This window comes from Miniopterus natalensis, chromosome 16, assembly GCF_054644295.1.
Source record: "Miniopterus natalensis isolate mMinNat1 chromosome 16, mMinNat1.hap1, whole genome shotgun sequence".
Lineage (NCBI taxonomy): Eukaryota > Metazoa > Chordata > Mammalia > Chiroptera > Miniopteridae > Miniopterus > Miniopterus natalensis.
Window position 1 is genome coordinate 25,848,924 of NC_142096.1, and position 12,771 is coordinate 25,861,694.

The following is a 12,771-nucleotide window of genomic DNA, read 5'->3' on the forward strand; positions in this document are numbered from 1 at the left end:
GCAGAGTCTCAATTATCTTTCCTAAATGATAATTTCACAACCTTTAACTTGATGTATTTCTCTAAGAAACTAAAAAAAGACATAATAAGACTCTTTTCTGGATATTTTCAGAACTCCTAGTTATAACTATGCACCGAATATGGATAAACACTGGATTATGCAGTACACGGGGCCCATGCTGCCCATCCACATGGAGTTCACAAACGTTCTACACCGCAAAAGGCTTCAGACTTTGATGTCAGTGGATGACTCTGTGGAAAGGGTAAGCACATGAACTTGCCTCACAGGTTTTGATCCAACTTCCCATTCTTGTCCCTCCTGTTTTGTTGTTGTTGTTGTTTTGTTTAGGGTTTTTTTTTTTGAGAGAGAAGTGAGAAAGAAAACTTATCAGCCCTCCCTTATCTTATGCTCCCTCTGTTACCTCTCCAGGCTTGGTTCTATGCAGCCAGTAGCAGAGAGGAGATAAAAATCAAAGCAAATTAAGGGTTACATCCACAAATACCTTCAGGAATTAAGCAAATAATGTAAATAACTAAAGCAGGTCCAGTATAAGGCAATAGGGAGTGGTGAGGATTGTGGTGGACTTGAAATTAAGTGTTCCATCTAAAGCAAAGAGCAGCTACTCAGAGCCAACTAATTTTTGCCATGTAGAAATGTGAATCCAGTATTGTCAAGTCTTCTGACTTTTGAAAAGAAGCCAAAAATGCAAAAATTTTATTTGAAATTTCATGAATTTTAAAACATAGCATAAACCAAGCAAGAACTGCCTAAAGGCTAGTTCTAGCTGGATTAGGCTCAGAAGCAGCCTGTTTTTAACCCTTGATACTAGCTGTAATAAGACTGATATTAAAATTTGCTTTAACAACAAATTTTTCAAAGTAAAACCTATAAGTTTGGTGGTGCAGGTTGCTTTCTGGGTGTGGTTTTTTTCTTTCCAATAGGTGAACAAAGACTTTTAAGTAGCATGGGCCCGATTCAGAAATGTTACTTTTCAACTGTATTATTGGACTTTTTTCCTCCAGGATTGTAGGCAACAAGAAAATGTGGTTAACGTTTGCATTTGTAGGTCTTATTAAAACAACTCTTGCCTTTTAAAAATAATGAGAAAAAGATTTAGGGGGAATCATTGCAATGCTGTTGCAGTCTCAAGCCATCACAATTACTTCTGACTTGTCCCTGTTCTGTGTTTCAGCTGTATAACATGCTGGTGGAAACGGGGGAGCTGGAGAACACGTATATCATTTACACCGCTGACCACGGTTACCATATTGGGCAGTTCGGACTGGTCAAGGGGAAATCCATGCCATATGATTTTGATATCCGTGTGCCTTTCTTTATTCGTGGGCCAAGTGTAGAGCCTGGATCAATGTATGTATTTCTCTGTTTGCAATGTTCAGCTGTCGTGGCTCATGTGCATCTGAGATAATTCGATTACCAATCTCAGTGTCTGGTTTCCTTTCATCCAAAACAAAAAAGGGTGTATGTAGGTTGGTAATTTAGAAGACGAAAATCTACACCTCCCCCCCACCGTCGCCACATGTTAATTTAACTTAAATATACTATTTAAAGTGAAAGGAAAAATAGCTAGATCGATGATTAGTTCTCTCAAATTGACCAGAAGCCATGTCATGTGGGCCTGTGTACACAGATACGTGATATGATCATTAGTAACATCACCCTTACTTTCTTTGAATCAGAGATACACTGTCTTTTTAAAAAACATTAAGTGCCATCCATCCTCTTAGTATTTTTATTATTACTATAAAAGAATTTTTTAAATAAATTTTTAAAAGCATAATTTTTTTCAAAGAAAAGAAGCCTAAAGGACTAGAGCTGTATTCCTATTCCTATCACCTTAGACAAGCCACTGCACCTCATTGTGTCTCTCTTTTCCCATCATAAAATGGGTTTCACATGCCCTGCCAATCACAATAGGATGTTATGTATAAAATGAGAACTTGTGCATGAAACAATTGTGGAAAGAGTGAAAGAAAAGAGTGCAAGTAGAATTCAAAAGCTGGAAGGGCCCTTACAGAGCATGTAGCCTGGACCCCTGATTTAATAATGAAGAAACTCAACAGACAGCATCGGTGCCTCTCAGAGTCCCTGATCCTGGAACTAGCAGTGTTGGGGCCCAGAACCTAGATATCTGAATCTCATCCATGTGCTGGACTCCACCACCTCTTGGGGAGAAGGTGATGGCAGTAAGAAGGGTTTCTAGGAATAATATTATTATGTCTCTTCAGATCATTGGAAACGCCTTAGGAATTGTCAAATCTAATCTTTATGTTTGAAAGTCTATGAGGCATGGATTGGATTCAACTGTAAAAACCTTGTGCCTTTCCTTAGAAGTTGATTATTTTTTTATTAAATTTATTGGGGTGACGTTGGTTAATAAGATTATATAGGTTTCAAGTGTAGATTTCTATAATACATGATCTGTCTCTTGCATTCAATCCAATATAGAAGTTGATTTTAAAGCCTTGGTTTAACAGAGAAGTTATGGGCTATTGGGTTTTAGAAGAAAGTATGCATCCTACAAAAACCAATATCAGGCCACGATTTGTGTGACAGTGTGGCCAGAGCTCAGGGGACTGGGAATCTCTCCGGTCACCCTTGAAATAGCCAGTGCTGACCACTTAACCTCCTTGACCAAATGCAGCTCCCATCCCTAGGAGACCGGGTGAAAGGGGAGAGGCTCTGAAGGCCAATGCAATAAGTCATGGTGTGGAGAAAACCACCCTACTTGCCACCCTCCACTGGTGTTGAGTCTGGAGCATAACCATCTGTCCTGTTGCAGAGTCCCACAGATCGTTCTAAACATTGACCTGGCCCCTACGATCCTGGACATCGCTGGGCTCGACCCACCTCCTGATGTGGATGGCAAGTCTGTCCTCAAACTTCTGGACCTGGAAAAGCCAGGGAACAGGTGTGTCAATTTTGTTTCCTACAGCCACCCCCAAAAGCACACTGGCTCCCAGAGCCAGCCAGCAGCTGAAGGAGGTAGAAGCCAAATAGCTTTCTTTGCCCACATGGATCACGCCGAGCTGAGAATTTCTTGGTTGTTTGTATATAGCTTATTGATGGAGACACAGTCATGGTCTGCGGGAAGTGAGAGGTGTTCCTTTAAATAAACTGTTAACACAGATCCGTTTGGAAAGGCGTCCAGATGCCAACTGTAAATATTATTATTTTGCTTGCAGGTTTCGAACAAACAAAAAGGCCAAAATTTGGCGTGATACATTCCTCGTGGAAAGAGGGTAATTATTGGTTCCTGGGGTGCTTCTGGGAACCAGTCCTAGTGGGTAGCTCTCCCTGCTGGGTATTTTTCCCTTTATTTTGGTTTATTAAGCCCACAGATTTCATAAGTTTAGTATCAAAATTGAATGGTTTGTTAGTCATTCTTTGCTGGCCAGCATCATATGATTGTTGCATCAGAATTGTAAAGAATAAATTCTCATAAGATGGGACCAAAGCCTTTACATGGCTGTGGATTTTACTGCTGCTTTCTCAGCTTTGGTTCCTAATTGGACCAGTCAATGGACTTTCTTAACCATCCTTCCCAAGTCCTACCTGGCACTTTTCCTGACGCGCCATTCTTAGTTTTAAATACACAAACACTTGAGATTGTGATTATTTCCATAGTTGCTTCTGGATTTCCCCTTTAGATTTATAATGCTCAATGTCTTTGTTTTTCTCCATACACCCATTGAGAGAAAGCATTTCTATAATTGCTTCTTAACAAAAAATGTTGAGCCTGCTATGAAGCTAAACATATATGTCCAACGTTTTGAAATTAATGCTTTGAGGTGAAATGATTCCTCCTACCCTGACCTTTCATCTTCATAGTACCCATCTCGTCACAAGGGACTCATAAAATGTTGAACTCCTATGGTCAGAGCCTTAGCATCTATTTCTTGCTGTTTGAAGATTGTGGAGTTATGTGACAGGGAAGAGAAAGAGAACAGGCAGGTCGTAGGGAGGGTAACTCAGATCACTTCTCACATAAGAAGCTTTTCCCTTTCTGTGAAAGGAAATTTCTACGTAAGAAAGAAGAATCCAACAAGAACATTCAACAGTCAAATCATTTGCCCAAATACGAGAGGGTCAAAGAACTATGCCAGCAGGCCAGGTACCAGACAGCCTGTGAACAACCTGGGCAGGTGAGTGACTCAGCTTTTCTTCACCAGCACGCACGTGCTTCTCCATTTCTAATTTAAAAGATTTTCAACATATAATGTACATTTACATATAAACAAACTTGTCATAGCAGTCATGGAGTGCTCACAGTGACACCTCTCTCCTGACTGAGTATTGTCTAACTGGCCCAAGTGAGGCCTCCTCATCACTGCTTAGGCTTCCTCCAGTTAAAAGAGATGGTGCTCTCGGAGAGAGTTCTAGCTATCCACCCAATTAGCCAACCCCCATTCAAGATACCAGACACATGAAGTGGTAGCCCGGTTAGAAAGATCAGAGACTTGGGGCTCTTTTTAACTGGTCATCAAGATGGGTTTGAAAAGGTGCTTAGTCAAGTTCATGGGTAGATGTTGAGCCCCAACAGACGTGATGGGGTCTTCCTATGCTGGACTAAAGTGAGACGTCATCTAACTCAGAGAGGGGGCCAAACTCTGTGACCTCAAATATGTCATTAGAATGAGCCATCTTCATTAATAAAAATATTAGTATAGAATTCAGGGCTACCCAGAGCACCGACTATATCAATAAGAACTAAAGAAATATCAGGTGATGAATTAACACAGACCTGTTTTCAAGGAAAGTGAAAACATACGAACACAATCTATTTTAAGCACTCTTGATTAAAGTCTCTGCTAGCTCAGAGAAATGCCATGTCACAATGAGAGGAAGTGAACTTCTGCCTAAGACACTCACTGCAACTTAGACCAAAATCAGAGGAAAGAGAAAAATAACTAACACTTATTGAGCATTTGTCTTACGTGAGGCACTGTGCAACGGGGTTTTCTGTGCACTAGCTCGATTTAATCGTCACCTCTGCGGAGTGAGGCAGGCATTGGCCTCACCGTTTTACCAACAGGCAGCTGGTGAGTGGCAGAGGCAGAATCCAAATGAGTTGCCTCATTCAAAAACTCAGGCCACGTGCTGCCCTCCAAGGTAAGTTACATTAACGAGGTGAGGAGGGTGCAAATCTTCCATAAATCCCTTTTTAAAAAACCTCTCTGACCTCTAGCTACCCACACAATTAGCCAGCACCAGTTCAAGGTATCAGACACATGAAACGAGGAGCCCAGTTGTTAGTAAGACGGCCTCATTCATTGCACTCTTTTTATTTATACAGTACCCAGCTTATTGAAGAGACTTTCATAATAAACAACTTGATCTTCCTGCTCTCTGTATTTCCTCGTGCCTTTTGTGCACAGGGATTCCTTGGAAACAGAAAAGGGTGAGTGCAGGGCTGTTGAAGGAAGGGATAACACCAGGCCTTCGCGGTATTCTAGTAAGTCTTAATTTTCAAGTGTTTAGTGGAGAAGCTTAGACCTATTCATTATATTTTAATTTGAAGTCCTCAAACCCGTCTTATGGAAGCTCTAAGTATTATTATGACTGAAACCTAGGCATTGTTTTGTAGTTCTAGGATGACTTCTGTGAGCCAGCCTCAATGGGCTAATTTACTTCTATTCGGTAGCTGGACATGTTTGGTGTTAAATATATCTCGTGCAAATGGGTGACCCTGTGACTATTTTAGCCAAGTGGCCAGCACTGTTGCCATTTGAGAATAAGGTACACAGCCTACCTTTCAGGATACAGTTTTGTAAACCTCTCCGTAGGGCTTGTGCTGAAATTTGAATATATGCTCTAAAGGACGAATGGAGCATTAACGCGTTCCTGATACCTTGACCCAAGCTCTTCACACATGCGCTGGGTGCTATGCTAAAAACTTCACTTTGCTCCTTCATATTTTTCTAAGCTTGTTTTGCCTCCATGAGATGCCTCGATATCTGGCTGCCGGGAATTTTCCTCTGCTGCTTCATTTCTGTGTTAAGCAGTTTGCATTTAGATTCTGTCACATGAATATATGAGCACTTTAGCAGTGACCTCTTTTAGAAGGGCCTGAAGTCATGGAATAAGAAATTCGACTATGCCCCCGAAGGTGATATCTTTAAGAGTCAGAACTTCAAGAAAAAGTGGAGCGTCCTCAAGGCGATCGTTGAACCTGTAGGTCATACCTGACATAGCTTAGTTGTGTTCTATGGAATCTTGATATTTTGGCCTTTTTTCTCCCCTCTCCTGGCTACTTTGAAGATTACCTTTTTAGTTACAATATCACTGACCTTTAAAAAGGGAAGAAAAAGGTTCAGAATAATGAGATTGTATTGTTCAGGATCAAGGCGACAGTGAAGGCTAGAACTAACTTGCTTGGAATCTCCTCTCTTGACACTGATTTCACACCTGGGCTGTGCCCTGCGTCTCTTCATTTAACTGAGGGTAACTGCCTTCATTCAAAGGCAACACAATCTTTTCTTTGATTTGACCCTCCATGGGGTGTAGAGGAAAAATCAGTAATATTAACCCCGTTCTCTTTACTCTTAATCCCCGAAGAGATAATGTGTGCCCTCACCCACTCCCCTCAGCGCCTGGTCGCCTAAGAATTGTGTGGTAGGATCAATGTGGATGCATGAAGTAAAGTAAATTTTAAAAAGACAAATATTGAAATCACAAGGTTTGGGTTAGAATATTGGCATCGACTGTTTTTTAGTGGTGCGTTCTTGGACCAGACACTTCATTTCTCCTGAGTCTCAGGTTTTCTATCTCTAAAATGAAGAAAATTAATCTGTCTTAGGAGATAAAGTCTTATCATACGTGTACAGGGCTGGATGAACTGTAAAGCAGTGTGCGAATGATGAGTGGTGGGTTGTGCCAGGCCGTCTTACCTGTCGTCTTCATTCCTAGGAAACCAGCAGGGAATGGAAACGGGCTGGAATCCCAGACATTTGGCATCCCTTCTCCACTGTGTGAGCAGAACAGCCAGCAGGGACTAAATGAGACAGTGTGGACATGTGTGCACATTACTTCTATGTTTCTGAATTAATATGAGGCCAAGTGTGAATTCCCAGCACTCTCTCAGCTGGAATTACACCCTTAGCACATCTATGTACAGACACTCTACACACACATTACACACACACACACACACACACACACTTGCAAATCTCAACTTCTGTCTGAGAAGACTGGCTCAACAGAGAACATAGACCTGTAATGCTCCATTCTGGCTGCACATCAGAATCACGTGGGGAACTTTTGAAAATATTGATGCACAACCTCAACCCAGCCAGACCAATCAGATCACAAGGTCCAGAAGTGAGGCCAAGGCATCAGCATTTTTCAAAAGGGTTAAGAACCACAGGCCCCGAATTAAAGAATGCCAGAGGTGCAGGGGCCTTAGAAATCTTCTAGTTAAAGACCTAAGCTACAAACCCAAAGTCAGAACCTATGCCTGTTCACTCCATGTTCCATCTTTTCTTCCTCAGAACATGCAAAAATGCAAGATAGTAGATGTTCCCTTGGAAATTATAAATGGCATTTGCCTGGCTAAAGGGATGGGTATAGGGCCCACTCCCAGCATCTAAGACAGTGGTTCTCAACCATGCGTCAGAATCACAAGGCACCTTTGGAAACGCTGCTCTTCAAGTCCTACGCCGGACAACTTAAATCAGAACCTCTGCGGATGGGACCAGGCATCAGTGGTGGTTGTTTCTGGTTTTGTTTTTGTTGTTCAAGCTCCTGAGTGATTCCTAGGAGCAGCCAAGATTGACAATCATTCATGTAGAGTAAGCGTCATTTTTCCTTTTTCTTCTAGGTATTGACTCTTTAATTGGAGTAAAAAAAAAAATCCCCTACCCATTCAGTTCTGAAGTACATTTTACATATGTCCTGTCACTTAAGAGGAAAACTTGTTTTGTTTTCATACAGCGAATGCCATGTCCTCTTGGGGAGTTGTCGAGTGCTAGCATCTTTGCGATGCAGTTCGCTTGTCTATCCTTGTGTTAATATAAAATCAAAGATTTGTAAACTTCTGAAAGGATCCCAGCATCAAGCAAAGAAATAAGAATGTAGCTTGTTGAGTGTAAGCTGGTTTAGCTCCAGATTAATGTTCTCAACCAAAAATTATCCCTCAGACCTTCTGTGACCAGCTGCAGAGCAGAGATGAAAAGAAGTTTACCAGCAAGATCTGGCTAGAATTGTTAGTTTGACAGAAATTTACGGCCTGTTTCCAGAAACTCACTGAGTGCTAGTTAAAATCCCAGCGTGGCTCCCAGACATTTCCCCGGGTTCTCCTGATTCCGGAGGGCCCGGTCGGGAGGACTGAGCCCCAGTGCCATCCCCTGGCTGAACTCTTGTCTGCACCCAGCCCAGTGTGGACAGCTCAGCTTCTAAACCCTGGCTCCTCCCCTCCTCAACCTGCACCAAACAGTCCTGTGTCTACTTAGATGGTTCGGCTTCTGTGCATTTTCCAAAATCCAAACCGCAGCGTTAAACATCAAACCATATGTAATGATGCTCCCAACAAGTCAGAGACAAATGTAAGGACACGCACTACTGCTAAACCCCATCCTGTGGCCCCACCTTATTTGATTTATGCTACTGTATCTTGTCTCCCACGACTCCCTAACAGCCTGCTCGGTCAGGTTTCCCCCTTTCCTGTCTCTTAAATACAGCTTTCTCACTCTGCCTTCCAAATGCTGGCCCCTTGACTGAGGCCCCTCAACCGAGGCCCCTCAACTAAGGCCCACCTGACGCCTCATGCTCTGTCCCTAACCTTTCTCCTTTGTGATTGGTGCCCTGGTCAAAGTGCCTTAGGATTGCATGGGATCCACCACTTTCTTGGTATGTGACATGAGCAAGTTACTTAACCTAACTCTGCCTCAGTTTCTTTATCTGTAAAATGGGCATAATAATAGTACCTTCCTCAGAGGACTGCTGCAAAGGTTAGATCTATTAAATATATTAGACATCTGGAACAGTATCTGGCATATTGCAAACACTCAACCAATGCTGGCTATCTTATATTGGCCAAGGTCAATTTACCTATTTTACTTTTCCCTGAACTGCAAAAATCACCCTTCTTCCAACAGTCCAACACTGACTTTTACAAATAATTATCCAGACTACGACATAGAGGAAGAAACGTTCTCTCTTCTGCTTCTCCTTCCTTTCCACTTTTCCTCCCCATCCTTTCTCAGAGGAAACAGAAGAGAAATCGCCTTGGAGCGAGTGACTCTATTTCATATTTGTGAAAATATTTGACAATGGCCGGAGCTAAGTATCAGTTTGAACAAGGACATTTATATGGTCTTCTTACATTCCCCAGTGTTGAGATAAGAATTCTAAACACATGTCCACATGCAGGTAGCTGCTTTTCATGCTGTTGGTACTGGCCTGAAGGGTAATCGAGTTATCAGAAGATTGCTGTATGGTTGTGACATTTGAGAGAACATGATTTTACCTGCATTATGACCAAATTCACATAATAGGACTTATAACAATGGAGAAATAATCTGCATCTGTGTGTGTGTGTGTGTGTGTGTGTGTGTGTGTGTGTGTGAAATTCACCTTTCATTGCAGGTGTACCTCAGAAAAACTTATAGCTTATTTTTTTGTTTCTTACTCATGAAAATGGGCATGAGGTGGTATAAATAAGACTATAGAACATTCTTAAGCAAGCTGAGAAATACATGCAATTCAAAATGCAGAAACTACAATGATTACCTAGAGGTCATTCTGGAAGGAAAATAACCAGAGTTCTGTCATCACCTAATATTTTACATGGACCATTTACACCTGAAAACTATTCTATAAAATAGATATTAGGTCCATTTTAAATATGAAAACACTGAAACTCAGGTGGGGAAGCAAATTGATCAAAGTCACACATCTCAAAAAGTGACAAATATGATTTCAAACTGAGATCCATGTGGTTCAAAGCCCCAGTCTCTCTCCACTAAATGATAATTACTATATTATACAGAGTTTACACCCAGGAAACATTAGCTTACCCAAGGATTGAATGACTATTTTTTAATTGGTTTCTTTTTTTAGAGAGAGAAAAAGGGAGAGGGAGGGGCACATCGAATTTGTTGTTCCACTTATTTATGCATTCATTGGTTGATTCTTATATGTGCCCTGACCTGGGATCAAACCCAAAACCTTGGCATATCGAGAAGATGATCTGACCAACTGAGCTACCTGGCCAGGGCCTGGATAACCATCTTTAAAGTTCAATTAATTATATTAGTACTGCTATTATATTAGTACTGTATTCATATAGGGCATCTTTTCCTCAGAACTCTGAAAACACTCAATAGTTTTTTCTCACAACATATCCTTGAGGCCAGGAGTGGCAAGTATTATTTTACCAGATGTGGAATCTAGAAGAACAAATAGATTCTGCAGTTTGCTCAAAGCCATAAAGTTAGCAGCTAAAGAAAATTAAAATTGAGGTCTTCAGATTCCTAACCTAATACTTATCTCCATTAAAAATGGCTACCTCTCATCAAGTTTATATTAGGTCACATTCTTTGAATAATAAACTGTGTAACTGTGGGGGTGTGTAATAATAATAGCAACTCCTGTGTTGAGTACCTACCCTGTGCTGATTCTTCCTGTATGTTATCACTAGTGCCTGTGACCCTGCAAAAGCTTAGATTGTCTTGCTGACTTGCTCAAAGCGATAGAGCAACGTGATAAAGCTGGTATTCAAATCCAGGCTCTGCTAGCTTGAAAGTCCAGATTTTTCTACTAAGCCAAATCCATACAGGTGTAAAATGCCATTCCCAAGTCCCAGACAAAATATAGATGATAGTCACTACTCCAATAAATTATATTCCTAGTCCAGTAAATGAATTGTTGCAGCACATTAGGTTGTTGTGAAGATTAAATGAATAAATTTGTATAAAGTGCTCTAGATCAGTATCCAGCATCAAGTAAAGAGCTCAATAGCTAATGATAATAATGATGGTGCTGATGATGTTGTTAAATTAAATTATTTGAAAGGCATTTGACATATTTCTCATTACATTCAATTCCACCATACTAGCTGCACACAGGAATCCTTGTACCAAAATAGCCAGCCTTCTCTTCTCCATCAGGTGTTATTTCCTTACAGGTATATATATGTAATCAATTAAAAATGCTAAGACATAATTACTAAATAGAGGGATTCAATCCCAAGTTCCAGTGTAGTTGGAAAGGCTAAAATAATGATAATTTAAGAAATTATTTAAATAATTTAATCTAGCACCTTACCTACAGTAGGTGTGTAAATGTATGAATGTGGCTAAATGGTTAAGTCCAAGAGGCAGAGGAAACTGGGGGTGATGTTTTCCCACCGACCAGGGAAAGAATCTTCAGAAGGAGTGAGCGGCCAGAGAAGCTGGAGACAATCGGATTTGGCAATGAACTGACTTACTGATAAACTTCAAGGGCAGGCAGAAGCGAGTCAGTGAGACATCTGTACTTCTGCAAGGGCACTTGTTTCACAAAAGCCGTTCCTGAGGCTGCCTCTAAGTCACATTAGCAGGTGCCTCACCTGAGTTCCTGCCTCCATCTGACTCCTAAACCCTTCTGCAGTGCAAAATCGTCTCATTATTTTGACCATTTGAATGGCACGCGGCCTGAGTTTCAGAGCAGTTCTTTTAAAAATTCTCTTTCTTCGCCTCTCTCTGTAAACGCACTAAGTAAGATGACCACTTTAGCTGAAGCTATTTCAAGCTTTTATTGCTCAGCCATAAAAATTGTCATGATATCAAACACTAAAATGACTGTGGCAAATGTGTGGCAATTACATTTCATTACAATTCCTAGTACTCTTGCCACTAAGAAGATTTTCAAAGCCTCTAGCTAATTTCTCTATCTAATAAGGTCTAGGATTTGTTCAAAGGGTTCATGACATAGAAAGTAATTGGTATCTTTGTCCATGGTTCTTGTTTTATACAAGAATGCGGGTAGGTATATGTATGTAGTGCATGTGGGTACATGGGGCATGCATGTTTGTACATATAATGCACACATGTATGTGTATTTGATTTTGCATATACATTATCTGCTCCAAGGACAGTTCTAGACCTCAGGTGTAGTTAAATTCAGCTCTTCAGGAAGGAAACAGCCTTTCCTTTCATCTGTATCCCATAGGAAGTCAGCAGGAATTTGGCTAATGCAAAATGCAGGTTGTATTCCAAAAAGCCTAAGTCACTAAAGATTCTGCCTACGCTTTTGTGTTCTACAGGCATCTACTTGTACCCTCAGCTCTTCCAGACCAAAAAAAAAGAAAAGAAAGAGGGGGCAGAATTTTTTCAATGTATTGTGGTTATCAAAGAGGAAGGTTTTCACTGTAGTTGTGTGCGTTAAAAATTAACATTTGTGCTAAAGTTGATCAATATAAATTGGGACCACAAAAATACATAAAGCCATTATTTTTCAAGAATTAAGTTAGCCAGTTTTCTGTCTGACAGGAAGTAGAGTGCTTCATGAACTTCTCTTGGTTGGATTGTGAGCCCCCTGACTGCTTCTTTTGCTGCTGTAGGAGTTAAGTCGTCAACTCTCAGTTTTTGCACGCGTGAGGTAGAGATTACCCAGGTGGACAGATACCTCGTAAACCATTTAGATTTAAGACAGATACAGACACGCACTCAAGCACCACTGACTCTCAAACTTTATGGAGCTATAAAAGGTTACCATTTATTTTGATGACATTTTCACCAGCAAGAATTCTACAAGGCAGATAATAATTTTTTT

General features: G+C 40.8%; 1 protein-coding gene across 6 annotated transcripts in view; it reads left to right on the plus strand.

Moving 5' to 3' along the window:
- SULF1 (sulfatase 1) overlaps window positions 1–12,771 on the plus strand; it is a 136,758-nt gene that overhangs the window by 106,660 nt on the left and 17,327 nt on the right. For all 6 annotated transcript variants that reach the window (XM_087825427.1, XM_087825430.1, XM_087825426.1 and 3 more), the window contains 5 exons: window positions 112–262; window positions 1,193–1,368; window positions 2,801–2,929; window positions 3,204–3,260; window positions 4,034–4,163. In XM_087825427.1, coding sequence (XP_087681553.1) covers window positions 112–262; window positions 1,193–1,368; window positions 2,801–2,929; window positions 3,204–3,260; window positions 4,034–4,163 — 643 coding nt within the window. The remainder of the gene's footprint in view (window positions 1–111; window positions 263–1,192; window positions 1,369–2,800; window positions 2,930–3,203; window positions 3,261–4,033; window positions 4,164–12,771) is intronic.